This window comes from Schistocerca americana, chromosome 3, assembly GCF_021461395.2.
Source record: "Schistocerca americana isolate TAMUIC-IGC-003095 chromosome 3, iqSchAmer2.1, whole genome shotgun sequence".
Taxonomy (NCBI): domain Eukaryota; kingdom Metazoa; phylum Arthropoda; class Insecta; order Orthoptera; family Acrididae; genus Schistocerca; species Schistocerca americana.
This window is the reverse complement of record NC_060121.1, coordinates 645,774,175-645,802,111: the sequence shown is the minus strand read 5'-3', so window position 1 is coordinate 645,802,111 and position 27,937 is coordinate 645,774,175. Positions and strand designations below refer to the sequence as shown.

Here is a 27,937-nt window from a genome sequence, read left to right as displayed (position 1 = left end):
AACTTCACGCCTTCAGTAGAAAGTGTCAATTTGTTACTGAAGTTCACAAAGAATCCTATGCTGATTCCATGGTATGGGATGCTATTATCCGATCGGCGCCTGACAAAGAAGTTAGGCAATGTGCCCTTCAGTTGGCAAATCTGACTCTAGATGAAGTCCTATCCATCGCTCAGTCTTTTGAAATTTCTCGCGCTGCTGGAGCGAAAATAGAGGCATGGGGCGACATTGGGGAAATACAACCTCTGTGCAATGTTGACGAAGCGTGTGGTGTGTCCCTGCCAGCCAACATGGCCGCAGTACACTCCCGAGCACAGCCTCAGCCTAACCGTAAACAAACCTCTAAGAAACTGCAGCAAAACCCACGGCAACTTCCTCCATGTCCGCGGTGTCCGTGTGTCACAAATGCAAAAAAAAGGGTCATGTGTCATCTGTTTGCAAATCCGACCGCATACATGATGTTCATGAACATGATGCTGATTCTGATTTTGTGTTGTCTGTCAATTGTACTTCTTCCCTTTCAGGGAAGTTATTCCTCACTGTCCAAATACTTGGTCGAGAGGTTCGCATGCAGGTGGATACTGGTTCTGCTGCCACTATCATCAATTCTCACACGTATCTTCAGTTGGGTTCTCCAATCCTGTCACCTGTCACTAGGCAATTACGGACTTACAATAAACAGAAGATTTCTCTCTGGGATAATTTGATGCTGAGGTATCTTACAAATCTGTCATTCGCACTTTTCCTATATTTGTGGTCGACCATAGTAACACGGAGAATCTTTTTGGTTTCAATGCCTTTCGCATTTTTGCGTTCTCCATAGATGACTCTGTCAATATCATCTCTGATGCTGTTCCTTATGCCCAAGTGGATTCCTTGTCGACGACATTTTCGTCCCTTTTTTCTCCTGGGTAAGGCCATGCAAATGACTTTGAAGTTCCTATCACGCTCAAATCCACTCCTCGGCCTAAGTTTTTTGGGCTCGGCCAATTCCTGTGGCCCTTCGTGATCAGGTCAAACGGGAGCTGGATCGTCTCACTGCTTCAAGGGTCTTGCTTCATGTCGCTTCCAGTGAGTGGTCCTCTCCTGTCGTTGTCGTTGCTAAGCCAAATGGAGATATTCGTCTCTGTGGCGATTTCAAAGCCACTGTAAATGCTCAATGCCTTATCGACACTTACCCTATGCCTAGACCTGAAGAATTGTTCACTAAACTTGCTGGAGGCCAGTATTTTTCTAAACTTGACCTGTCAGAAGCTTATCATCAACTTCCTCTCGATGCTGCTTCCCGGCAGTTTCTGGTCCTTAACACGCCTTTTGGCCTCTATCAATACCAACGATTGCCATTCGGGGTTGCCAGTGCCCCTGCTCTATTTCAGCAATTCTTGGAACAATTATTGCTCACTGTCCCTGGGTGTATAAATTACCAGGACGACACTGTTGTCACTGGCTCCACCACTGATGAAAATCTTCAAAATCTCCGCACACTTTTTCATGTCTTACAGACTGCCGGTCTTAGGTGTAATCTTCAGAAATCAAAATTTTTTCAGGCATCTATCACGTACTTCGGGGTTCAACTCTCTCGGGATAGTATTCGTCTGTTTCAGCAAACTGTCGCTGCGATCGATGCCCTTCCTCGCCCTACATCTGTTAAGGAACTGCAGGCCTTCTTGGGGAAAATAGCATACTATCACTAGTTTTTACCATCTGCTGCTTCGGCAGCTCAGCCGTTGCATCGCCTGTTGCATAAAAAATTGCCTTTTCACTGGTCCATGTCATGTGATGCGGCTTTCCAGAAATTGAAGACTGTGGTGAAACAGGCCCTGTGCCTGGCTACTTATCGACCTGGCCAACATCTTGTTATTGCCATGGGTGCCTCTCAATACGGGGTAGGTGCAGTCCTTGTGCACCGTTTTTCTGACGGTTCTGAACAACTCATTGCTTATGCCTCCAAAACGCTCATGGGTGCCCAACAAAAGTATTCTCAAACTGAAAAAGAAGCTTTGGCCATTATTTATGCTCTTCATAAGTTTGGTGTTTTTCTCTATGGATCCAAATTTCATCTTGTTATGGATCACAAATCATTTGTTTTCTTGTTTCATCCATTAACTTCACTTCCCGACAAGGCTGCACACTGCCTCCAGTGTTGGGCTCTTTACTTGTCTCGTTTCAATTATGAGATTCATTTCCAGCCGACGGCTCAACATGCGAATGCTGATGCAATGTCTCACCTTCTCATGGGTCCTGATCTGGCATTCAATATGGACGAACTTTTGTGTTTCCACCTGGATGTTGCCGAGCAGCGGGTTGTGGATGGGTTCCCCATCACCGGGGACCAGCTGGCAGCTGCTACGGGTTCTGACCCTACCCTCTCCCGGGTTTTACACTGTATTCAGAAGGGTTGGTCAGATCGTCCGTCCACTAAGACTTCTGATCCGTTGTGGAACTACTACACTTTGCGTTACTGCCTCACGGTTAGGGATGGTGTTATCCTCCTTTCCACCGAAAATGCTTCTCCGCATGTTGTGGTACCTGCGTCTTTGCGTGCTTCGGTCTTGCGCCTCCTTCACCAAGGGCACTGGGGTGCCTCTCGCACAAAATCTCTGGCGCGCTGTCATGTGTACTGGCCCGGCATTAACTCTGAAACTGCACACATGGTCGCTGCCTGTGGCCCTTGTACGTCACAGGCCGCCGCCCCGAAGTCATCTTTGTCACCGTGGCCTTCGCCTGAGAAGCCCTGGGAGCGTATTCATGCTGACTTCGCGGGACCTTTTTTTAGGTACTTATTGGCTTCTCATTGTTGATGCCTACTCTAACTTTCCTTTCATTGTCCGTAGCACTTCGCCTATCACCGCGGCAACCACCAATGCTCTAGCTCGCATTTTCTCTTTGGAAGGCCTTCCCTCTACTCTTGTTACTGATAATGGTCCGCAATTTGCCTCTTCTGATTTTGTGGATTTTTGCGCCTGTCATGGCGTCATGCATGTCACAGCCCCTCCGTTCCATCCACAGTCAAACGGTGAGGCTGAACGACTGGTCCGCACATTTAAGGCTCAGATGAGGGAGCTCCTGACTTCTTCTGCTGAAGATGTGCTTCTCCAATTTCTGGATTCTTACCGTTTAACCCCCATGGGCTGAGCTCTTACATGGCTGACAGCCCCGCACGCTACTTCATCTTCTGCAGCCTTCCACCTCATGGCCGTGGGTGCCTTCACTTGGCCAGTTCACCGTCTAAGACCTTGTTTGGGTACGGGGATATGGCAGGTGGCCAAAATGGAGTCCTGGCCGCATCTTACGACACCGTGGCCAACGCCTGTATGAAATCCAGATGGACACGGATGTTGCAGTGCGTCATTCGGACCAGTTTCAGCCTCGTGTGCTGGCAACGCCTGTTCCAGATTACGCTATACCACCTTCGGCTCTACCTGACACTTGGCATACTGGAATCTCTCATTACTCACAAAGCAGTCCTCTCACCATCATATCGGTGCCAGTACAAGAACTGACGCCACCAGGACACATGCCCATGCAGGAACCAGATGACCATCATCTGTCGGAGCAATTCTACTCGCCTCCTTCTCCTATGGACGTGGACACATCGCCCATGTCTCCTGTTGTAACAACCGGACTTGCCACAACGGGCAGATTGGTGCACGGGGCCCCAGCAGGTTCGACCCCCATGTCTCCTGTCATCTCGACCCGTTATCATCGGGGACACTTCCGTCCTTACGGGAAGCCTCCTCCTTGAGACTTTACGGCCATTCAAACAACACTTATGGACATTAGTAATCTACAGGTCACCTCCATCAAGACCTGTGCAAAAACTTCAGAGGGGGAAAAAGTGTTGTGACTCGCCGATCTTTCAAAGTGCCGCCGCGCAGTTACGCGCGTCCTCTACATGCGGCGCTGTCTGCCAGCCATGCAGCAGCAGCGCCGCCTAAGCGGCCAGCCAGCCAGCGGCCGCTAGGCTTGGACTCAGTTATGATTTGACTGTTAAAGTGTGCACACGTCTTACTCTGTTTACTTGATCTGTGACTTTCATGTATTGCGTCTTCCTTGAAATATATTTGTTCAACTTGAAGTTATTACACTTTGAGACCACATAAGTAGGTCGATTGTAAGATCATGCTGAGTTAATGAAAAGTAGAAGCTATCACATTGAATGAGAAACACCAGAAGATGGTATCCACAAGGAGGGGTTCTGTCCCCATTACTGAGGAATATAGCAGTGAACAAACTCATCAAAAAGTTAACTATTACATGTTACTTTTGCTAGTGATATGAAGATAATTTATTCATAGTAATGTTTGGCAAATCTGCTAGTACAATTAGAACAAAGGTACAATGTTGAGCACAGTGCAGAACTGGTGCAGAAAACAGGATCTAAGGATCAGTCCCAAGATTACTGTTGTAGTACCATTTGTAAGGAAGCATATCCGGAAAATACACTGAAATCTCAAGCTCTTTAAGAAACCTCTATGAGTAGAGGGAACAGTGAACTATCTAAGCATAATCCTAAATGTGCAACTACCTTGGACTAGATATACACCACAGTAATAAGATAAGTTATGGGGCTCCAGTATGGTGGAATAAAGTACAACAGAAGCTACCAGCTAAGGAGATTGGTAAGATCACAGACTGGCCTGCTTAGCCATGTTGTTGTTGTTGTTGTTGTTGTGGTCTTCAGTCCAGAGACTGGTTTGATGCAGCTCTCCATGCTGCTCTATCTTGTGCAGGCTTCTTCATCTCTGAATAACTACTGCACCCTACATCCTTCTGAATCTGTTTAGTGTATTCATCTCTTGGTCCCCATCTGTGATTTTTACCCTCCACACTGCCCTCCCATACTAAATTGGTGATCGTTGGATGACTCAGAACATGTCCTACCAACCGATCCCTTCTTCTGGTCAAGTTGTGCCACATATTCCTCTTCTCCCAAATTCTATTCAGTACCTCCTCATTAGTTACATAATCTACCCATCTAATCTTCAGTATTTTTCTGGAGCATCATATTTTGAAAGCTTATATTCTCTTCTTGTCTAAACGATTTTTTGTCCATGTTTCACATCCACACATGGCTACACTCCATAATAATACTTTCAGAAAAGACTCCCTTTCACTTAAATCTATGCTCGATGTTAACAAATTTTTTTTCTTCAGAAACACTTTTCTTGCCATTGCCAGTCTACATTTTATATCCTCCCTACTTCGGTCATCATCAGTTATTTTGTTCCCTAAATAGCAAAACTCATCTACTACTTTAAATGTCTCATTTCCTAATCTAATTCCCTCAGCATCACCTGATTTAATTCGACTACATTCCATTATCCTCGTTTTGCTTTTGTTGATGTTCATCTTATATCCTCCTTTCAAGATACTGTCCATTCGATTCAGCTGCTCTTCCAGGTCCTTTGCTGTCTCTGATCGAATTATGATGTCATCGGCAAACCACAAGGTTTTTATTTCTTCACCATGGATATTAATTCCTACTCCAAATTTTTCTTTTGTTTCCTTTACTGCTTGCTCATTATACAGATTGAATAGCATTAGGGATAGGCTACAACCCTGTCTCACTCCCTTCCCAACCACTGCTTCCCTTTCATGGCCCTCAGCTCTCATAACTGCCATCTGGTTTCTATACAAATTGTACATAGCCTTTTGCTCCCTGTATTTGACCCCTGCCACCTTCAGAATTTGAAAGAGAGTATACCAGTCACTATTGTCAATAGCTTTCTGTAAGTCTACAAATGCTAGAAACATAGGTTTATCTTTCCTTAATCTATCTTCTAAGGTAAGATGTAGGGTCAGTATTACCTCACGTGTTCCAACATTTCTATAGAATCTGAACTGATCTTCCCCAAGGTCAGTTTCTACCAGTTTTTCAATTAGTATCTAAAGAATTCGTGTCAGTATTTTGCATCTGTGACTTATTAAGCTGATAGTTCGGTAATTTTCACACCTGTCGACACCTGCTTTCTTTAGGATTGGAATTATTATATTCTTCTTAAAGTATGAGGGTATTTCGCCTGTCTCATACAATTTGCTCACCAGATGGTAGAGTTTTGTCAGGGCTGGCTCTCCAAAGGCTGTCAGTAGTTCTATTGGAATGTTGTCTACTCCCGGGCCCTTGTTTCAACTTAGGTCTTTCAGTGCTCTGTCAAATTCTTTATGCAGTATCATATCTCCCATTTCATCTTTACCTACATCCTCACCATCATCATCATCTTCGACATTTTCCAGCCTCTGGCTGGGTCTGTATGGAAAATAGGCCTCTCCATTGTCTTCTGTCTTGCCACCATCTTCGTCTTGGTCCAGTCTTCTCCTTTCTTCTGGATGCATTCCTCTACTCCTTTTAGCCATCTGTCTCTCGGTCATCCTCTTGGTCTCTTTCCTTCCAGTTTCATCTTGTGTATCCTCCTGGGTATCCTCTTCTCCTATATTCTCTTAACATGTCCATACCATCTCAGCCTTGATTTCTCTATCTCCTCCTGTAATGATTCCACCTTCATTGACTCTCTGATCCTCTCATTTCTTAACCTGTCTATCTTTGTCACTCCAATACTGTTTCTCAAGAATTTCATCTGACTAGTTTGTACTTTGCTTTACTCTCTTCCCTTCATAACCCAGGTTTCTGATGCATTTGTCAGGATCGGGTATATAACCGTTTTACTGATTTGTGGTACATGTTTGCTCCATATCAGGCTTCTGACACTCTTCCGAAATGCTTCTGCTTTTCTCCCCCGCTCGTTCGTTATTTCTCTGTCATTTTTTCCATCTTCCTGTATCAGGCTTCCTAGGTATTTGAAACTCTCTACTCTCCTCAATCATCTGTCACCATTTCACCATTTGTTATTCCAGTTGGCCCTCTCTCCTTCTTTCTTGTTGTGATAATCATCTCACTCTTACTTATACTAAATGTCATCCCATATTCTTGTACTCTTCATTCCCATACGTCCAACTGCTCTTATACTTCCTCCTCCTTATTCCCCCAAATCATCGGATCACCTGCAAAGCCGGCCGGTGTGGCCGTGCGGTTCTAAGCGCGTCAGTTTGGAACCGCGTGACCGCTACGGTCGCAGGTTCGAATCCTGCCTCGGGCATGGATGTGTGTGATGTCCTTAGGTTAGTTAGGTTTAAGTAGTTCTAAGTTCTAGGGGACTGATGACCTCAGTAGTTAAGTCCCATAGTGCTCAGAGCCATTTGAACCATTTTCACCTGCAAATGCCATAGCTTTCATCTTCCTTTCACCAATTACTTGTGCTACTGTACTCATAATATCATCCATCACTACAATGAAGAGTAATGGTGAAAGTGTACTTCCTTGCCTCAAGCCATTCTTCTGATCAATCCAAGCTGGTCTCTCTCTTCCCACTTTCACACAGCTCACATTTCCATGGTACATTTCCCTTATCCTCCAAATAATCTGTTTTGCTACTCCTCTGTTCTCCAGGGTTTCCCACAGTTTGCTTCTACGTACAGTATCGTATGCTTTTTCAATGTCCAGGAAGTTCAGTAGTAGATCTATTCCATGTTCATAGTGCTGCTCCTGCAGTTGTCTTCTAGCAAAAATTGGATCCACCGTGGACCTTGATCTTCTCTCATTCTTCCTTCTAATTTTGCCCGAATTAACGCGTCCAAAATTTTCTCAAAAATCACTGTATAATGACTCATCAATGTTATCCCCCAATAGTTCTTGCACTCTTTTCTATTTCCCTTCTCAAATATCAGGACAATTATTCCCTTCTTCCAGTCTTCTGGGATCATCTTCTGTTTCCACACAATTTTCATTACTCAATATACCCATTGTATCCCCACCTCTCCTGCTGCTCTCACCATCTCTACACATATCTCATCCAGACCTGGTGACTTCCCTCCCTTCATCTTGCCCAATACCTCTTCCACTTCTCCCCATGTAAGGTCTTTTTCTATTTGCTGTTCCTCCTCTTTTTTCTCCTCGGCTTGTTCCTCTTCATCCAGGTCTCCATTTGGGTTCAGGAGTACTTCAAAATACTCCTTCCACATTTTCTTGAATTCCTCCTTATTCTCCACATCTTGTTCACTTTTGTTCACCATTCGAGCATAATCTGTCATACCGTTCTTCCTCTTACTTTTAATCATCCCACATAACACCTTTTTTGAACCTTCACTATCCTCCTCCATCATTCTGGTCCACTGTTCTATCCACTTTCTTCTTTCCCCTGCCACCACTCTTTTTGCTTCTTTCTTTCTAGCCTGATACTCTTTTCTTGTCTCTACTGTTCCCTTCTGGAACCATACGCTAAAGGCTCTATTTTTCTTTTATACTATATCCTTTGTTTTATCATTCCACCAGTGTGTTTCTTTCCATCTCTTTTTTTGCTTGCCCCCTACATATTGCTTCTGCCGCACTTACTAATGTTCCCTTAAATCCACCCCATTCCTCTTCTACCATTTTTGGTTCATCCTTTGGGATGCTTTTCTTTACTACTTGTAGGTACTGTAGCCTGCTTTCTTCCTGCTTCAACTTCCGTAACCTTATATGTCTTTCTTGGTTTTCTGTCCCTTTATTACCCTTAGTCCCTCTCAAGTTCATTACCAGCAAATGGTGGTCGGTATCCAAGGTCTCTGATGGTATTACCTTAATGTCAATGATGTTCCTATTCATCTCACTATCGTACAGGAAGTAGTCAACTATTGACTTTCTCTTTAAGTCTTGACTGTACCAGGTAATCTTGTGGCTCTCTCTTTTCCTGAACCAAGAGTTCCCAATCAGCAAGCCATTCCTTTGACAGAACTCCAATAGCCTTTCACCTTCCTCATTTCAGCAGCCCCAACCATCTGGTCCAAGCACACTTTCACAGCCTTATCTTTCTCCTCCAACATGTGCGTTTAAATCCCCCATTACTATCATATTCTTCCTTCCCATCTGCTTCTGCATTTCCTCTTCAAACTCTTGCTTCTCCTCAGAAGTGCAACCCACCTGCAGCGCATACACTTGAATTACCTCTATGGTCATCCCCTTGAGTGATATTTTGGTCTTCATCATCCTATCACTTATTCTCTTCACTTCCTCTTTTAATCCATCTCTTACTACTATTCAAACTCCATTTCTCTTTCCCTCCTGATTTCCACTCCAGTACAGCTGGTAGCCTTTCCTCAGTTCTCTCCTTCCTTATCCTTTCCATCTCGTTTCAGCTAACCCCAATAGGTCTATCTTCCTTCTTTCCATCATGTCTACCATCTCCTCTACCTTTCCAGTCAATGTTTGTATATTTAATGTTCCAAATCTTAGTCCTTGTTTATAGCCAACTCTTCGTTAATTAAATCTATCCCTTCTGAGGCCCATTCTATTTTTGAAAGCAGAAATCATAATCCACTACTGCCTTGCTGGGCCTATCATAGCTTCACCAGAGCCTCATTAGCTGCCACTTTACAGGGTTCCTGTAGGACCTTCACAGCTACTGTGTCCCGAGGCACACACAGTCCTCACTGTACCTTGCTCCTACAGGCAATCCCCTACCTAATGCCATTGCTCATCTGCCACGACTTGGATGAGGGGTTGGACTTGTGGGAGGTATGTTCTCTTCCATTTCCATAATATTGCCCTTAAGTACATCGCCCTTGTATAGACCCTCTATATACTCCTTCCACCTTTTTGCTTTCCCTTCTTTACTTAGAACTGGTTTTCCATCTGAAAACCATAACAGGCAGAATTAGCAGCATACCAACTGCTGGGATGGAGACCATGCTTGACATTTGAGTTACACTTGAGGCAGCAGCAGGGTCAAACAGGTTAAAAACTTGAAATAACTGGAAACCATTAGGAAACCCAAAATCCCACACTAATATACTGAATGTGGTATAAATATACAACTGGTTAGGGAAATACCAACTGACTATACAATAACTTCCAGCTGCTTCATAAACCTTTCAAGGAATTAAATGGAAGCAGGGAGCAGTGGAAGAATGGCTCTTAATATGGCTGGCTTACTGGAGGATCAAAAACAGATGGAGGTGCTGAGGTCAGGGTATATGGAGTACAGCCTAGGCTACAGAGTGATATCTCTCTATAGTGCTCTCTGGCCATGGTACTCCAAGTGGAAATATCTGCTGTAGCAGTAAGAGTGGAGGAGAGTTTCCATTGGTGCCACAAGGATTGTGGCATCTACATGCATTCACTAAGGTAATGGCAAGAACAAACCTATGTAGCTGGGTTAGGAGCTAGCACACAGAATATTGGACTAAGATCCAAAAACAGAAATATGGCAAGCTAATGATGCCAAAACCATGTTTCAAGAGAAGTTCTGTAATCCTGGGCTTGAACAGGAGAGAGAATAAATTGATGGTAGGACTCATGACTTGCCATGGGAAACATCTACACACAATGGGCACAGAGAAAGAAGTCCCTAAACGCAGATGATGTGATGAGGGAGTTGAAACCACACCACATTTAATCTTCCAATCCCACTGTTGTTTTGTCTCCCTGCATGAATCAACCAAACAATCACTATGCGGTGGAAGCAGGCACTCAGGTATGTCCTGACATATAGATCATGATGGAAACAAAGACATTGTGAGTAACATGTCATCACTGGTGCAAATGTTAACTTCCGGGCACAATGGGAAATACTGCATCAGTTACATCTGTGTGATTCCATTATTTCTTCAACAGTCAGTTGCTTTCATGGTGAAGACACAGGTGGATATTGTCAGACTTTTGTATTTTCATAGAGAATTAATGTGACAACTACACCAAGAATATTTACTGCAACAAATCTGCCACGAGAGACTTCGTGGTTAAACAAGACACATGCATTCAAAATATGAGCGGAGATAGCAGAGGATTATTAGCCGATTCTGTTTGTTGTCCTAGGTGGAGACATGAATGTAACATCAGACATGCCTCAAGGAAGTGTAATGGAATTGCTGCTCTTTGTCACACGTACATGATTTGCAATAAATGGTTGTAGCTCTGTCATAAGTTGATTGAGAAGGATCTATTTTTTATTTCTTGATGGTGGGGACTAGTTTTGGACACCTGTAACCATTTTCAAACCATCCATGCTGTAAGCATCACAAATACAGATGACAACCCATGTAAAGATTGTGCCCCTGCAGTAATCAAAGCGGTATATGGCCAATTTAACAAAAGGAAAATACACTGCATAGGATGGATATTAGAGAATTCTAATGTCCATCCTACATGGAATATTTTGCCGTTGTTAAGTTTGGTGTGTTCTGCTTTGATTACTGTGTGGGCAGTTTCTGTACATGGGCTACTGCCTGTATTTGTCACACTTACAGCATGGATGGTTCAAAAATGGTCACTGGTGTCTGAAACTGGTCACTATCATGACATAAAAAATAGGTACTTCTCATTGCAACTTATGATGGAGCTACAACCATTTATTTCAGTTGTAAGACAAGTTGCAGACCTAGTTTTTACATACAGCATGCTGCATGTTTGTAAATGATTTGTCAGATATCAACATATCTATGAACTGTCTTCAGATAATTCTGGTGTTGGTTATGGAAAAGAATTTTATTTTAAGAACTGTGAGGACATTAAAAAAATGTGCAAAACAAAAAGTACCTGGAGCAGTCGATGGAAGGCAACAGTAGGCATACTAAATGTAGTGTAATGAACATACTTCTGTGCTTTGTCTACACTCTCAGTATTAAATCAAAAGTGCCAATAACATAACTTGCAAATCTAAACAATTTACACCAATACCATGACTATCAATCTAATGAATAAATGAAATTCAAACATAAAAATTTTATATTTACATAAAAAACATGGGCTGATAAGTAATTACCTTGAGGTAAAAATCCCAGGACAGATGACGAAAACTGAAGGAAGACCTAGGTATTGCACCTTCTACAAGATGAGATCAGCGGAAAAAGTATAGGGAATATGAATAAAATAAAAGATGCTAAAGTGAAGAAGAGCCAGCCTGTTTTGTGAAAGCAGTAAGAGAAAGAGCAGAGAGCAAGTCAGGGAAAGGAGCTGGATATGATCGATGCAGATAATGGGAACAAACTATAGGGTCATTGGTACTTTCATCCTATGGTTTTATATCAAGTAAGGTTCCTCTTAGAAGAAACACTGCAATCAGCCAAACTGACACTTAATGGGTTCTTTTAAAATGATGAAACAAGTAAAAGATGAGTAACAGTAAAACAGCTGTGAAAGGAGAATAAAATACAGTGAGGTGGTCGAGATATGTTGTCTGTAAGCAGCAGAGTCCCCCCCAGGGCTTGCAGTACGACATGAGCCACACCTTCCACATCCAATTGGCAACCCCCAGCTGATAAGTTGGTCAAATCTATTAAATTGCATTATGAATTAAAAAAGTACCTTGATAAAAAGAACAGGAAGTTCAAAAGCTTAAAAAAAACAATCAATATGGATTCAGGCAGGTTTACCAGCTGCAGTGATTTGCTGCTTGGCCGTCATCAGCTAAGAATAAATTTAGTGAGTTAGCTTGTTTTCATGGTTCACAATGTAGCAACAAAACTGTGATACACTAACAAGAAATGTGCAACTGATGTGGATGTCACAAATGCAGTGAGGGAGCAACTTTTCTAAGGATGTGAACACAGGCCAAAACGAGGGTGTAAGAAAATTGTACATTCTTATTGAGATGCTCAAAAGAAATACTGTCATATAATTATGGATGCTTTTTATAGTACATAATTTATTTATGGTGGCCATGACATACCTCCATGAGTTGACAATAGTGTCATCTGCAGGTCATGTCCTGGCATCTTTATTTCCAGTGTCTTTCTTGGTAGCTTCCTTAGCTAACTGGACTTCAAGTAAGCCTTTTCTGAGTTCTACATCTACATCTATATCCATGCTCCGCAAGCCACCTGACGGTGTGTGGCGGAGAGTACCTCTATTGGTTCTCCCTTCTATTCCAGTCTCGTATTGTTCGTGGAAAGAAGGATTGTCGGTATGCTTCTGTGTGGGCTCTAATCTCTTTGATTTTATTCTCATGGTCTCTTCGTGAGATATACGTAGGAGGGAGCAATATACTGCTTGACTCTTCAGTAAAGGTATGTTCTCGAAACTTTAACAAAAGCCCGTACCGAGCTACTGAGCGTCTCTCCTGCAGAGCCTTCCACTGGAGTTTATCTATCATCTCCGTAACGCTTTCGCAATTACTAAATGATCCTGTAACGAAGCGTGCTGCTCTCCATTGGATCTTCTCTATCTCTTCTGTCTTGGAGTCTATAAGGATCTCATCAATATACCATTACCACACACATGAAGTCAGCATCAATGAGTGGCAAGGGTAGACTGGGTTCACTTTTGTGGCACTTGTATCCTCTAGCTGGGGGAAGAATTCAGTGATTTGGATACTCCAGATGACGATGGACATGCAAAACACAGTTAAGTACAAGCTGTTGGTGTCTGATCCATAAAGAGTAACCCTTGGCTCTGTCAACAGGCTGCCAACAGGGCTTGTCTAAAAAGCACCAATCAAGATTGATCCAAAATTGGTAAATCAGGACCGAGCCACAGCACTGATGGACCAGCCACTATGTAAGCCAGACTTCCATAACTGAAGAAGGATACGATAAGGACTTTGTAGAGCTATAAAAACATGGAACAATCCACACTCTTGGAGGTACTACTCAGGTAGCATAGGGTTTTGAGTTTTAACTAGCACTTCAGTAGGAGATAATATACATGTGAAATAGCACAGCTAGTTTGATGCCAAAACCTAGCCCCATAAAGTACTTCTTGACTAAATTAGGTATATCTTAGTGTTGTTAGAGCTCTTGGTGTAGATGAGCAGTTCTGCACTTGCAGACAGAAGCATGTAACAACATTCTGATAGTGATTAAATAGAAACCATGAGTATGGACCAAAGAGTGTCCATTTATACTATGGCAACCTGGAGATGGTGATCAACAACACTCATATGAAGAACTATAACAGCTACACGAATCATCAACATATTAAGTTGTTCAGACTACAAACCACACAGTCAACTGATTACTATTAAGAAGAGGGGATGCACTGTGAACAGAACCGAAGGGGGATCCCATTTTCCTGTACATGAGCATAGTAAGAAGTGATTACTTACAACTTGAAAGGACTGATAACACAAAAAGTTTCAGATGAAAATGGGGAGGGGGCCACTAATGTCTACTCATGTAGAGTGGTAACAAAACACTAATGATGATGCCATATAGTATTCCAGCCTCTTTGAAAGACAAAATATCAATAAGATGTTGATGATGGGGATGTCAGGCAGGGCAGGAGGTAATGCATATCACTTGTACAGGAAATTTGTAAGGCAGATGAGTCTATAACTGTACATCAAATGAAGTATCTTCTCTGGTTTTTATATTAGGATAATTTGCTCTCCCTCCACTATGAGGGAGGCCAAGAAAGAGGGACCTCCTCAACACTGTACCAAAGTAATTATTAAACTGCTTGTTCAACAGAAATAATAAAAATCATCAATGCGTAAACACCTGGGAGTCTAGTCAAATTCAAACTTTCCTGTGCAGGTATCATTTAAAAACAAGATTGGCCATGTATTGAATTAAGTGTGCTTTCTAGTGTCCCTCGAAGATCAGGGCTCTTTCACGGTCCGTGAAGGATAATGTAGGTCTATGTAAGGCAGGTGTCAATCAGGTTCATTATATTTGTAGCTTTGCATCAGCCAGACTGTCAGGACTGTTAAAAACTGTGTCATACAAAACAATACAGTTACACACAGTTGCAGCAGTAACTCAGTGACTGCATAACGTTGCTCTGATACTGGCCGGCACATGGAGTACAACAGTATGAAAATTTTGGTCTACAGCTCCAACTATTGCAACTGTGTTACAACAGAATCCATTGAAATTAAATTAGTTGGTGACCACAAAATAAGGAAGGAAAAATTTGTTTGGATTCTGTATGGGCTGCTGCTCTTTTTCTACTGAAAATGTAACTCCTGTTCTCTATTATCATTGGCAGTGACATTAGTGTCAATTACATGGTCTATTTTTGGCAGGGGAAGTCTGTGTCTGTGCCGCCTCACTCACAGTGATTTTATATTGTTGAGTACCAGCAAATTAGGATGCAGTTAGTGCCTTGGAAATACAGCGGTTACCTACCAAAATATTGGCAGCTTTTGATGAATTTACCCACTGGATTACTGAGAGTTTTTTGACAAGGTTCAAGTCTTTACAATGTGATCTGTCCATCTTGGTGTCACCTGCTCTGAAATAGGGCTCTCCTAATTGGTGCCATTCTGCTACAGTAACACAACTCTCATGGAAACTGCTACACAGAGTTACCATATCTCAGATACATGTTCCTAACTATCAATCGTGAGTTCACAGCTCTGGCACTGATAGTGAAATCCCTGAATTGTCTGGAGGTTAATATGGTGCAGGTACTTTAGAGCCCCCCCTTCCCCGATGACGATTGCAGTTTTGGGCACTTTAGACTTAGGTTAGAAGAGCAGAACGAATGGGATGTGTGCCATATTGAGAGACTTTCCCCTATGGCCTGAGCTACTGCAAAGTTTCAATGAAAAGGAGGAGGGGAACATCTACCTTGCTAAGAGCTGGTATGATAGTTATCCAAAATAGGAAGGAGTGAAATATAGGAAGAGAAGGGGAAAAGGGCAAGTAAAATTAGAGTCCACAGGGAGGCCAAGTCCAAATCAAGAAGATAAACTGTAAGTCAGAGGGAAAGTAATGTTTTCAGGGAGGAAACTACAACATAGGAATGGAAAAAATACTTGCAGTGGCTTGGGGTTCCATGCTCATAACACGAATGCTCACAAAAGTATCAATAATTGCTAGTAAATGAAGACACTTCAGAGGCTAACCAACCACGTTGGGAGAGATCATATTTCTTGTGCCAATTACACTGTAAACTACAGTATAATGAGCTCTCTGACTTGTTGACTTATCTCTGAGAACTGTTTTCTTTCTTTTTCAGCAATTTGGAATTTAAATCTTACCTGTTGCCTTTTATTTCTTGTCCAAGCCTTCAAAAATGTGTTTGTTAATTTTGGTTTTGAGTTAATTCCCTATTTCAGCTATAACTTCCATATCAATTGCTTACTCTCTATTTTCCTCAGCTAATACCTTGATGTAGGGTAAAACCAAATTTTGGGCCTTTGTATTTTTGTATACATGTATCAGCAATACTCCAATAACATACTACACATTCATCTAACTTCAGTGGTTTAAACTGACATATTCAATTTGCACTACATGGTCAGGAACACAGTAACTTTGACTGGAGTAAAATGTAGCTTTCAATAACAATAACATTTCGTCATGACCAAAGGAAGAAGATTGGTGTGCCTAACTGTTACATTAGAGCTAACGTAGAATTTTTTCTTCACAGCAACTCACACTGACAAATAGAGAAAGTTATAAATCTTTTCAGTTCACTTACACATTCATTTAACTTGTTCCAAATCCTTAGTGTACCTCATGATGAAGTGAACTGAACAAAGAAAAGGGGTGAGCTAATGAGAAGCTGAATCTGTGCATTGGTCTGGGAGAAATCTTGGGTGGTATAATTTGTAGCATACTGTCCACAAAGGGGAGGGATCTGTGTTTGGATTCTGGTGTCACATACAATCAACAGAATACTGTGGTGTACTGTATTACTCTGAAAGAGTGATGTGTAGCCCTATAGTTGCCTTCCCGACAAATGATACCCATGAATGATAGAATTATATTATTATATAGGAGAGTGGAACTACTGTGAGAATATATTATTTACTTTCATGTTGTGAGCCTTGTTCAGGAACAATATGTGTCTTCAAGGTGGGATAGCAGTCACAGGAAATATCTGCATAGACATAATATCAATGCTCTGTGTATCACTGGCCTATGCCGGAGTTGCGGGTCATCTCAGAGTAAATGCCGTACAAAAACAATGACTGCATACACTTTGGAAGACAAATAAAGACTGTATTGTAATTAGTATTCAGAGATGTCACTCAGAATTGTCACACTGATTTTCACATTCATTATCAATACATATCTTGAAGAATTAAGTATTTGTTAAAGGAAGATTATTGTACTGAAATGAAAAGATATGTGACACAAGTTTATGAGAAGTGGCATCATATTTATTCAAGTAATTTAATGCTGTACTCAACCACGGTGTTCCAACATATACTGCATAACTCAGTGAAGAAGATTACAACCGATGCCTTCACAGTCAATCAGAGGCAATTATAATATTTAGCATTCACTGCTTGAAGCGGATTTAAACTTCAAGAATGACCAACCAACAGGTGGACATTAAAATACACATGAGCATCTATATATAAATGGTAAATAACCTACTGAGAAGCTTTTGCAGAAGCACACTAACTGATTAAGAGTAACACAATCAAGGAACTCGTTACTAATTATGTAACAAGCACAAACGGTAGGCTCTTCCCTGACTATAAAATAAAAGTACAGAAATTGTGCTGAAGAAGAAATCATTATTGGAATGAGACAGGCAGAAAACAAAAATTAGAAATGTTTATTACCTACAATAACAACAACATGTAAAAGAGAAACAACTTAAGTGCAAATATTGCAAAAATTAAGTAACACATTTTGGAAAGTTCAGTATTTTCGATTCTGCACTTACCCAGTAATGTGTCTGATGCATTTACTGATGCCTGAACAACATTGACAAGAGAGTTGATGATGTACAAGACCTGCAACAAACAAAAACAAAAATAGATTCATAAGATATTGCCTTCCAACAGTTTACCAAGTCATTAAAATATACAAATACATGACTTGACTTGAAGAAGTAAATAATGAAGTACGGTCACCAATATAAAATCATACAAAAGCACTGAGCAAACACATATTATCAAGTAAAAGGAATTATTAGCGTTTCTCTTTGAAAACGGATGATGATCATAAAATGAATGCATCTGATTAATAGCGACATTTGTTTCTAAGTTACATTCTGTACAAACACAAACAGTTAATAATTCCACCAATGCTCCTTTTATCTAATATGGCTAGTAACAACATGAATATTTAAATCAGTTCTATTCTAGAAATAGCTGCAACTGGCACATTCCAATAACCACTACAGACTGTACAGCCACATCCAAAACTGATCTCTCTCCTTCAAGCAAAGTTGTCTTCCTCCTACTTTTTAATGTTGGGTTATTTAGACTACAATAGGAACTTTAAAGACATTGAGGAAAATATGCTCTCTGTTAATAATAGTAATGATTAAATCAAGGATAAATCAAGAGACCTTCATATAGCGAAATCAAATTGAATCCAGGAATGTTTACAGTGAGGATGAAATAAACTAAACAAACAACATAAATTAAGAGGAAAAATAGTACAGTCAATCTTACTTACATAATAATTCTGTAAAATTAGAAAGATACAAAATGGCTGCCAGTACTTTTCACAACAACACTATAATGATTATGAGGAAAACATAAATTACAGGCTGCAAACCATAGCTCATTAACACTTGCTGCCATGATTCTGAAGCCACCGTCAGTTCTCTTAGGTGGTCGGCTAGGTTGTGATGGCAAAAAACAAAGAATACGGGAAGCAGGCATGGCTCACTCTCTGCAGAATCCTACCATAGTTGATTATGGATATCTGGTTTAGAGCCACTGAAGGTATACTACATAGGCTTACATGAGTCTAGATCTCTAAACCTCTGCTATCTGGTGGAGAATTGTAGTGTCCCCCTCAGAATGCCAGGTTTGCAGTAAACAAAGTAAGCTGTTAATCAGGTAGTAGAGTAGATGTGGCATACACATGGACACTTTTTAGGTTAGAGGAACTTTTCCTTTGGGTCAATAATCAACTGCTGGCCAAAATCAAAGATAAATCAGCCACATTTCTCTCATAGAACATTCATCCTTGCAGCCACATTTCTCTCATAGAACATTCATCCTTGCAGGTTGAAAGGGGAAGATGGTAATGTGATTAGTAAACTGCAAGACCATCCATGGCAAGGTCCCAGAATTGGCACTGCTTGTTAAAGGTGATAATGCTCACGTTGTATTGAGAACAGAAAGTTGGCTGAAACCAGAAGCAAAAAACAGCAAAATCCTACATATAGATTGGAAAATATAATGGTAAGGTAGGTTTGACACATATATTGGCAGGAAGCATATTTACTTCTGTGAAGAATTCAGTGACTCTGAGAGTCCAATTTCAATGATAATAGGTGTGATTTATGTAAAATAACTCCAAAGATAAAACAGGTATTTGCTGCTGTCATTACTCTGTGCTCAGTTGTCTTCAGTTAATTTTAATAAAACCAACTGATAATAATATTTAATATTTTATGAGTGTTACTTAAGGGTGAGAAATTGAAAATTTATCAGGTTAAGGGCCCATGTTTGTTTTAAAATAGAATTTGTAATGAAATACCTTGTCATGAGTGGACATTCATTTTTGATATGGCAACTGAAGTGGCAAAATATCGTATTCCTTTATTTGATGGAACAAATGTCAGCAACTGAAAATTCAGAATTGAAACTCTTCTCGAGGAATGGAACTTTTACCATTTGTGCAAGTGAATTATCTCACAAAGGTGGATTTTGCTGAAGGAGAGGTGGACACACAGTGTGTCGCAAAGGAAACACAACTGACTGAACTGACTAAACAATATCAGAAATTTAATCCTCATCTTATTCAATGCATAGACAATAGTAACTTGGAATATGGGAAATATAAGGCACTCTCTTTCGATTTATGCACATCTCTGTGCGACGTGTTTGAAAGAAAAGGAATTGCAAGTCAACTTCTGTTGAGAAAACAGTTGTTAACTATGAAATCTAATGCTTCAAATGATGTGCTAATTAATCACTATCTTAACTCTGACAAACTTATTTGAGATTTACATATGACTGGAGCTACTGTCAAAGAAAGAGACATTGTATGCCATCTACTTTTAACAATACCTGCAGAATACAATTTAGAGGTCACTGCAGTCAAAATGCTCTCAATGAAAGATTTATGCTGAGCTTCATGAAAAACAGGCTACTGGATTAAGAGTCAAAGTGGGAGGTAGTCATCAGGAAAAACAAAAATGAAGACACACCACCACCACTGATGGCTTTTCAGACTCAATGGTATCAGAAAAAATTTGTCAGGTGCCAGTAAAACAAGAAATAGGGAACTCATTCAACTTTACTCATCATTGCTGTGGAAAGCCTGGTCGCAAAAGGGCTAACTGCAGGGTTAAGTTATCAAACCAGAACTCAGGGACCAGCAGTTCAGTGGTTGTGGCTAAGTTAAAGAGAAAAATGGTATTTGTTTTGCAGCATCAAGTGATAGTCAATCAGTCAAGAACATAAACTGGTTCTTGGACTCTGGAGCAATGGAACATTTGATTAACAGTGTAGCGGCACCACACTCTAGGATAGGAAAAGTTAGTTTCGTGCAATATTCTGAGCACAAGTTACAGCCAGGTGCGAGCCGGATTGCAGTGAGTTACGCATACCAACAATTGTGAAGTAGAATAGAGACCACAGGGCCGTCAAATTGCTGAAAGAGTATACATAGTGGTTTTGCATGTCACAAATCACAGGCAGAAGGGGCCCACTGGCCAACCTAGCATGTTATGAGTACGTGACACAAAGTGACGTGTATGGCAAAACAGAGGCGCACAGTCGCGTATAAATAGGTTTCTAACGAGATTCATTCAAGTGTGGCAGCTCTCCTGGATGGCAGGGCATGTCACACTACCAGCTACACGCAGCAGCAGATGGGGCGCCAGCGTTCCAGTCCACAGCGGGTCGCTGGTTTGACTCTCTGAGGCTGAAGCGGGGTCCATAGCCAGCCAGCGGCGGGCAACTTTTTGGCTCACTACCTCTTCCCGCTACACTTGGTCATCCTGATACATTCAGTGGCAAAAGTAGCCACTACAACAATAAAACACCTCCCACTCATTTAAAGAAACTGGAACAACGAATTAAAGTTAAAGTAGCTAAGACAGGCAATTTTCTTGAGGCTAAAGTAAAATGAGAAATTAAAGTCATAGTCTTATAAGAGGAAAGGAAATTCGGATAACAATCAAAGATGTTTCATCTGTACCTGATCTTAATTATAATATGCTGCCAATTAGAAAATTGGTTTTATTACCAAATTTAAAAAAGCTTAATGTTTAATTAAAAAGGGAAAAGAAATAATTGCCATTGCAAATAGAAATGAATCTCAGCTATATGTTTTAAATTTTTTGCAACATAAAGCTTTGTCAGCAGCTTCGACTTAAACTGATGTGAAACTGTAGCACCACAGATTAGGCCATTTTAGTTATGATAACATTAAATGCCTTCAGTCACAAGTTGATGATATGGAACTGGACACTTGAACAGTCTCCATGGAACAATGGTTAGATTGTGTTGAACAAAAACAATCACAGCTACCATACAATCATACAAGGAAACATGCTAACAGATCTCTTTGAGTTGATCCACAGTGACCTGTGTGGACCAATCTCACGAGAATCATTCGATGGTAAGACATATGTGCTCATGTTCATAAGCGACTTTACCGAGCGAGGTGGTGCAGTGGTTAGACACTGGACTCGCATTTGGAAGGACGACGGTTCAATCCCGCGTCCGGCCATCCTGATTTAGGTTTTCCATGATTTCCCTAAATCACTCCAGGCAAATGCCGGGATGGTTCCTCTGAAAGGGCACGGCCGACTCCCTTCCCCCTCCTTCCCTAATCCGATGAGACCGATGACCACGTTGTCTGGTCTCCTTCCCCAAACCAACCAACCAACCATAAGCGACTTTACATATTTCACAATGGCCTATGCACTGGAACTGAAGTCGGCGGTAGCTCGCTATCTGAAAATGTTTCATGCCATGGCTACAGCTCATTTCAACTTGAAGATCAGTAGATTGTGGCATGACAATAATCGTGAATTTACATTCAATGAGTGGAAGCAATTTTTTGAAAAACAAGGAACACAGTTTGAGTTTAGAATCAGATGCACCCCTCACAAAAAATGGTGTCTCAGAGCAAATGAACAGAACTCTTACTGAGAAGGCTCACTGTTTGATACATCAATGCAAATTACGTAAGACACTCTGATCAGAAGCTGTTGGTTCTGCTGTATATCTAATAAATAGAAGTCCTACTGCAGCTTAGGAAGGAAATGTTCCTGCAGCTACTTGGTACAATGAGAAACCTAGCTTGAGTATTGTTTGGCACTAGTCACCTTCAAAGTAGTCCCTTTCAGCTTCTACACACCTCTCCCAATGCTGCTGCTGCTGCTGCTGAAAGCATCATTGAAAATCCTTTTTTAGCACGGTGCGCAGCTGCTCTGCCGAATTCAGTATAATGTCTTCCCTGTTCCGAAATCTGATCCCTTTCAGGATCTTTTTCAGTTTAGGGAAAAATCAGAAGCCACTCAGTGCTAGGTCTGGGGAACAGGGAGGCTGAAAAAACACAGTCATATTCTGTTTCACCAGAAAACTCTGAATTAATCGAGAATGATTAGTGAGTGCATAATCATGGCGAATGTGCCAACAGTCTGCTGCCGCAAGTCTGCTATTCATGCCTCACTGGTTCACAAAGGTAATGCAGAACAGCTAGGTAGTACTTCTTATTGACATTAATACCTTCTGGGGCATACTCGTGATGGACCATGCCATTAAAAAAAAAAAATCTTTCACATTGCTGCGGACCTCCATTACTATTTTGGATCTCTGGGATTATGGATGTTTCCATTCCAATGGCTGGAACTTTGTTTCTGGGCCACACCCATAAACCCAGAACTTATTACCAGTGATCACAGTGTTAAGAAATTTGGACTACTCTTCACAGTATCCATCATGTCCTGTGCCATCTCCAAATGAAGTTGCTTCTGCTGAGCTGTTAGTAACTTTGGCACAATTTTTGCTGTGATCCTCCTAACATCAAAATGCTGTGTTAAAATGGATCCAATACTAACTTTAACCTCCTCTCTGGGGACATCACCTTGACAAAGCACTATCCGTGCTGGTGGAGAGGCTTGCGTATCCGCATGAATCTGAGGGCTGTGCCAAAGGTAGAAGGACCTACTGCCAGAAAGGCCTCAGCTGATGGATCAGACTAAGAGTGTCCCACAATGTCCCATCTTCCCTATCCACTCTTAGGCCTTACTGAATTCCCTTTTCCAACCCAAGGTGTGATGCGATCCATGCCAAGGGGTGTGTGGCACGTGGGAATATATGTCGCAAACGGAGCCTCAGGCATACCGGAGAACCTCCCTGAGTAAGTAGCCTTACACCGGTCGGGGTATTCGTGGTGTGGACCAGGTAGATCCCAAAATCTCATGGCACCAGCATTGAAATGACTAAAGAAAATAAATTAAAACAAACTGAGGGGCAAACTGAGACCTCAGACATGCAAACATTGGTGTCAGGACCGATAGAAGGCATTCCCACTACTGAATCAGGGTCTAGACCTGAGCCAGAAGTGGGAACTGTAACCGAGAAGATGGACCAGATGAAGATTAAAGAATTGTCTGGGGCCCAGAGGAGGAAACTACTCAGGGAACAGGGAAAAAGGAAGGGAAAGAATGGCTTCCTAAAGACAAGTGGAGGGAATTAAAGGGGCTTGAATCTAAGATCCCCAAGAAAAACTGTCTCAGGTTGAATGGAATACGCAAACCCCCACAACATCGAAGACTGGTAGCGATAGGATAAGGGAGGAATCTAAGACTCCCTCCTCCATGGATACGTGAGCCCAGAAAAAACTGAAGCAAGAAATAGGGAAACAGACCTATAGTACTTTTTTAAGATGGCAGTTATCCAGGAAGGCTATCCACTGGTGGCCATCACTTCGCAGCAGGAGGAACTTGTACAGATGGTCCTCCTTGAAAAGATTTGGGGTGGGGGTGGGGGTGGGGGGGACACTGGTCTAGGACCCAACTTCAAGAGGGTCTATCTGGATCGTGGTGCCCTCATTTTTGTCTGTGAAGGGGTGTACATGGTGGAATGGCTTAAGGACAAGGTGCTCATGATATTCCCATGGGAAGATGCGAAGCTCCTGGCCAAGATGGCAGCAGAGCTTCTTAAGATTGCAAAGGTATCAATATGGGACCACAAAGGTATCACTATGGGTACCTAAGATCATTAAGGATGTCTCCCCTAAGACTCTGCTCGGGAAAATGGGGGTTTGGAACCCAAAGTCTTGATACAAGACTGGAGAGTGATCAACCAAAAGGTTGTACCAGAAGCACAAACCCTGGTGGTGGAGGTTGGAGAGGCGATGCGAGAGCAAGACCTGAAATTGTTTTTAGGGTTCTCGCAGGTCACAGTCAGGGTTACCAAAGACCTCTAAGCCAATGATGGCAGCAAGACGGAGGCTGGAGGTGCTGCAGATTAATCTGTGCACGCGCGTGCGTATGTGTGTGTGTATTGTTGACGAAGGCCTTAATGGCTGATAGCTTTAATTGTGAGAGTCTTTTTGTTGTGCCTATCTGTGACTCAGCATCTCCACTATATGGTGAGTAGCAACTTTCCTTCTCATAATACTGTTACATCCCATCCTGAATTTTCCAAAAAATAATTAATGTAGAGTAATGAATTTGTCTAGGTAACATATTTTACTAATTAACATAGCAAGATCACAGGGTAATGTAAGTGCAGGATAAGCCACTGCATATGTGAAATGCTGGTACATTAATAATCAGTGTAACTGATAGACTGTTTAATGCAAGCATGCAGATGTGCATGCATTATATTATACAGGTGCAGGATGCCAGTTTGTGGGATGGAGTTCTGTGGCTGTTGCATTTGGTCAGTCAATATACGGACAGTTAATATTGTTTATGGATGACACTGGAGTTGTCATCTGATCATGTCTCATATGTGCTCGATTGGAGACAGATCTAGTGACTGAGCATGTCAAGGGAATGTGTAGACACTCTGTAGCAGATGTTGGGATATGACAGTGGTATGTAGGAGAACACTGTCTGCAGTGCATGACTAGCAATGTAAGAGGTCAAATCACTAAACCGATGTACAAATTTGCAGTCAGGGTGTTTAGGAAAACCATGAGAGTGCTCCTGCTGTCATACAAAATTGCACCCTAGATCATAACTCCAAGGCCATCACTGGCACTGAGGCAGAACCACCTTTCATCAGAAAACACAACAGACCTCCATACCACCCTCCAATGAGTTATTGCTTGACACCACTGAAGCCACATATGTCATTGGTTTGGGGTCACTGGAATGCAGGCTATGGGACATCTGGCTCAGAGTTGTCCTTAACCGATTTGCAGCAGTTTGTTGTGTCACTGTAGTACCAACTGCTACTCAAATTGCTGCTGCAGATGCAGTACAATGAGACAGAGCCATATGCCGAACACAATAGTCTTACCTCTGGTAAGCCTCATGACCGTCCAGAGAGCGATTTTCTTGCGACCATACAGTCTCCTGATCACCACTGCCAGCAATGGCATACAGAGGCCATGTTCCTGCCAAGCCTCCCTGTAGTATTGCAGAATGAACATGCAGTTTCTTGTAGCCCTATTACATGATCCTGTTCAAACTCAGTGAGGTGCTGATAATAGCATCTTTGTTGCCTTGAAAGCTTCTTCACTAACATCAGCTCCTTCTTGGTGTTGCGATTTTTATTTATTTATTTATTTGTCAGTGTAGTTTCATTTGTTTTTCATTTTTTATTGATTGTTCCCTCATTATTCTGAGTGTTTACCAGAGTGAAAAAGTTATTAGGGTGTAAATTGCTTTTCTAAAGTGTCTGCCTGGAACATTTAAAGAGCTAAAATTACTTGTTGTTTTTTATGTTTAATCTAATTGCTAAATCACCAAATTGAAGCTGTATCAATTTATTTGATTTTCACCTTACCACTTACCAACCTAGTTCCCTACTGTTTCAGAAGAGAGGCACATTTCATCTCGGGATCATTTACTTGGTGCGAGAGCATTATGAAGATGCTCAATAAACTCTAGTAGCAGCTACTGCAAAAGATGTATTGTGCATTACACAGAGGTTTACTGTTGAAATTTAGAGAGTGTATGTTCCAAGAACCATTGGCCAACAGATTACCTCCTCAAAAAAATGTATCGCAAAATCATCATGAAGAGAAAATCAGAGACACTGGAACTAATACGGAGGTTTATCAACAATCATCCTGCTCATGTGCCATCTACAAATGGAACAGGAAAACATAGTGCCAATAGTAGCTTCTGCCACACACAATAAAATGGCTTCTTGAATACAGGTGTAGTTATATCGAGACCATTGTTACCAAGCAACTGGAAAGCATTTACCTTAAAATTTAGTGTACCAAGAACAACTTCATGAATTACAATACCAGGCTCAAACTCATAAGTGAAAGAATTTGGCTATATTTACTAATTCTGCACAAATAAGATGCAATTTTAACTGTCTCTTTTGAAGGGTTAGCCATTGACTCAGCTTTAATGACTTTTGCAGGAAGAATGAATTAGGTATCAATTCTTCCTTACAGAACATGCAAGTTTGTCAACAGTCTTTCCTTAAAGATAACAGCTCAGGTACTGACTTTGAAATGATGAAGTTCACTGGATTTCTGGCAGAAGACATGTAGCCAGAGGTAATACTACAGCAAAACACCTATCAATACTATGGACTAATTGATCTGTAATGGCATCACCAAATGGTGAACCAATTGTTGGTTTAAAAGAGGGGGGAAGGGACCAACTATGAGGTCATCGTTCCCTTGTTCCGAAGGAAACAATGCCACAGGGGTGAGAATAAGGCAATGAGACAATACAAAACAGAATGAAAGGAGAAACCACAACAATGACTGAAGAGCAACAAACTCTTAAATGGACAAAAGGGGACAATAAAACCACAAAGATGCAAGAAACAGGTAGAAGAGGTTAAAACAAGAAAGCAGGTTACCATGGCTGGATGACCATGAGGATAAAAAGGAAAAGCCAGCCACTCTGCAACACATTAAAACCCCCACACTGAAAGCACTAGGTTGGTGGACACACAGGGACAAAGGACATGTGCTAAAACTTAGAGCAAATGATAAAACTCACCCTCATGAATAAAATGTAAAACTAAAGCTTCTGTTGAGGCACTGTCGCTTAACACCAAAGGTAGGGTGCTGGGAAAGTTAAAAGTCCGCTGAAGAGCGGCTAAAAGTGGCCAGTCCAGTAAGAGATGGACGACCATCATTTGTGAGCCACAGCAACACCGAGGTGGGTCCTCGCGATGCAGGAGGCAACCATGTGCCAGCCGCGTATGGCCAATGCGGAGCCGACAGAGAACCACAGAGTCTCTGCGAGAGGCACGCACAGAGGTCTTCCACACATTCGTGGTTTGCTTAATGGCACCCAGCATATTGTGCGTATTGAGGTTATGCCATTCCATCTCCCAAAGCCACAAAACCTTGCGGCGTAATACTGAATGCAGGTCAGTTGCAGAGAAGCCGATCTCCATAAGCAGTTTCTGCATAGCCTGTTTGGCCAGCCTTCTGCAAGTTTGTTGCATGGGATTCCGACATGACCTGGGGTCCAGACAAACACCACTGAACGCTGGACTGTTCCAGGGCATAGATGGACTCCTGGATGGTCATTACCAAAGGATGATGAGGGTAGCACTAGTCAATAGCTTGTAGGCTGCTCAAGGGGGCAGTACACAGGAGAAATGACTCACCTGGGCATGAGTGGATGTGCTCAATAGCATGAGATATGGCCGCCAGCTCTGCAGTGAAAACACAGCAGCCATCTGGCAAGCAGTGCTGTTCTATACGTCCTCCATAAACATAGGCAAAGCCAACGTGACCATCAGCCATCGAGCCATCAGTGTACATCACTTCATGGCCCTGGTACATGTCGAGAATCGAGAGGAAGTGACAGCGAAAAGTCGCAGGGTTAACTGAGTCCTTAGGCCCACATGAAAGGTCCAGGCGAAGCCGTGGCCTAGGTGTACACCATAGGGGTGTTCATGAATGAACCTCTAGAACATGTGGTAAA

General features: G+C 41.8%; 1 protein-coding gene across 5 annotated transcripts in view; it reads right to left on the bottom strand.

Moving 5' to 3' along the window:
- Positions 1-27,937, bottom strand: part of LOC124605465 (protein pigeon) — a 498,287-nt gene that overhangs the window by 379,531 nt on the left and 90,819 nt on the right. For all 5 annotated transcript variants that reach the window (XM_047137163.1, XM_047137164.1, XM_047137161.1 and 2 more), the window contains exon 3: positions 17,597-17,666. In XM_047137163.1, the coding sequence (XP_046993119.1) occupies positions 17,597-17,666 (70 nt within the window). The remainder of the gene's footprint in view (positions 1-17,596; positions 17,667-27,937) is intronic.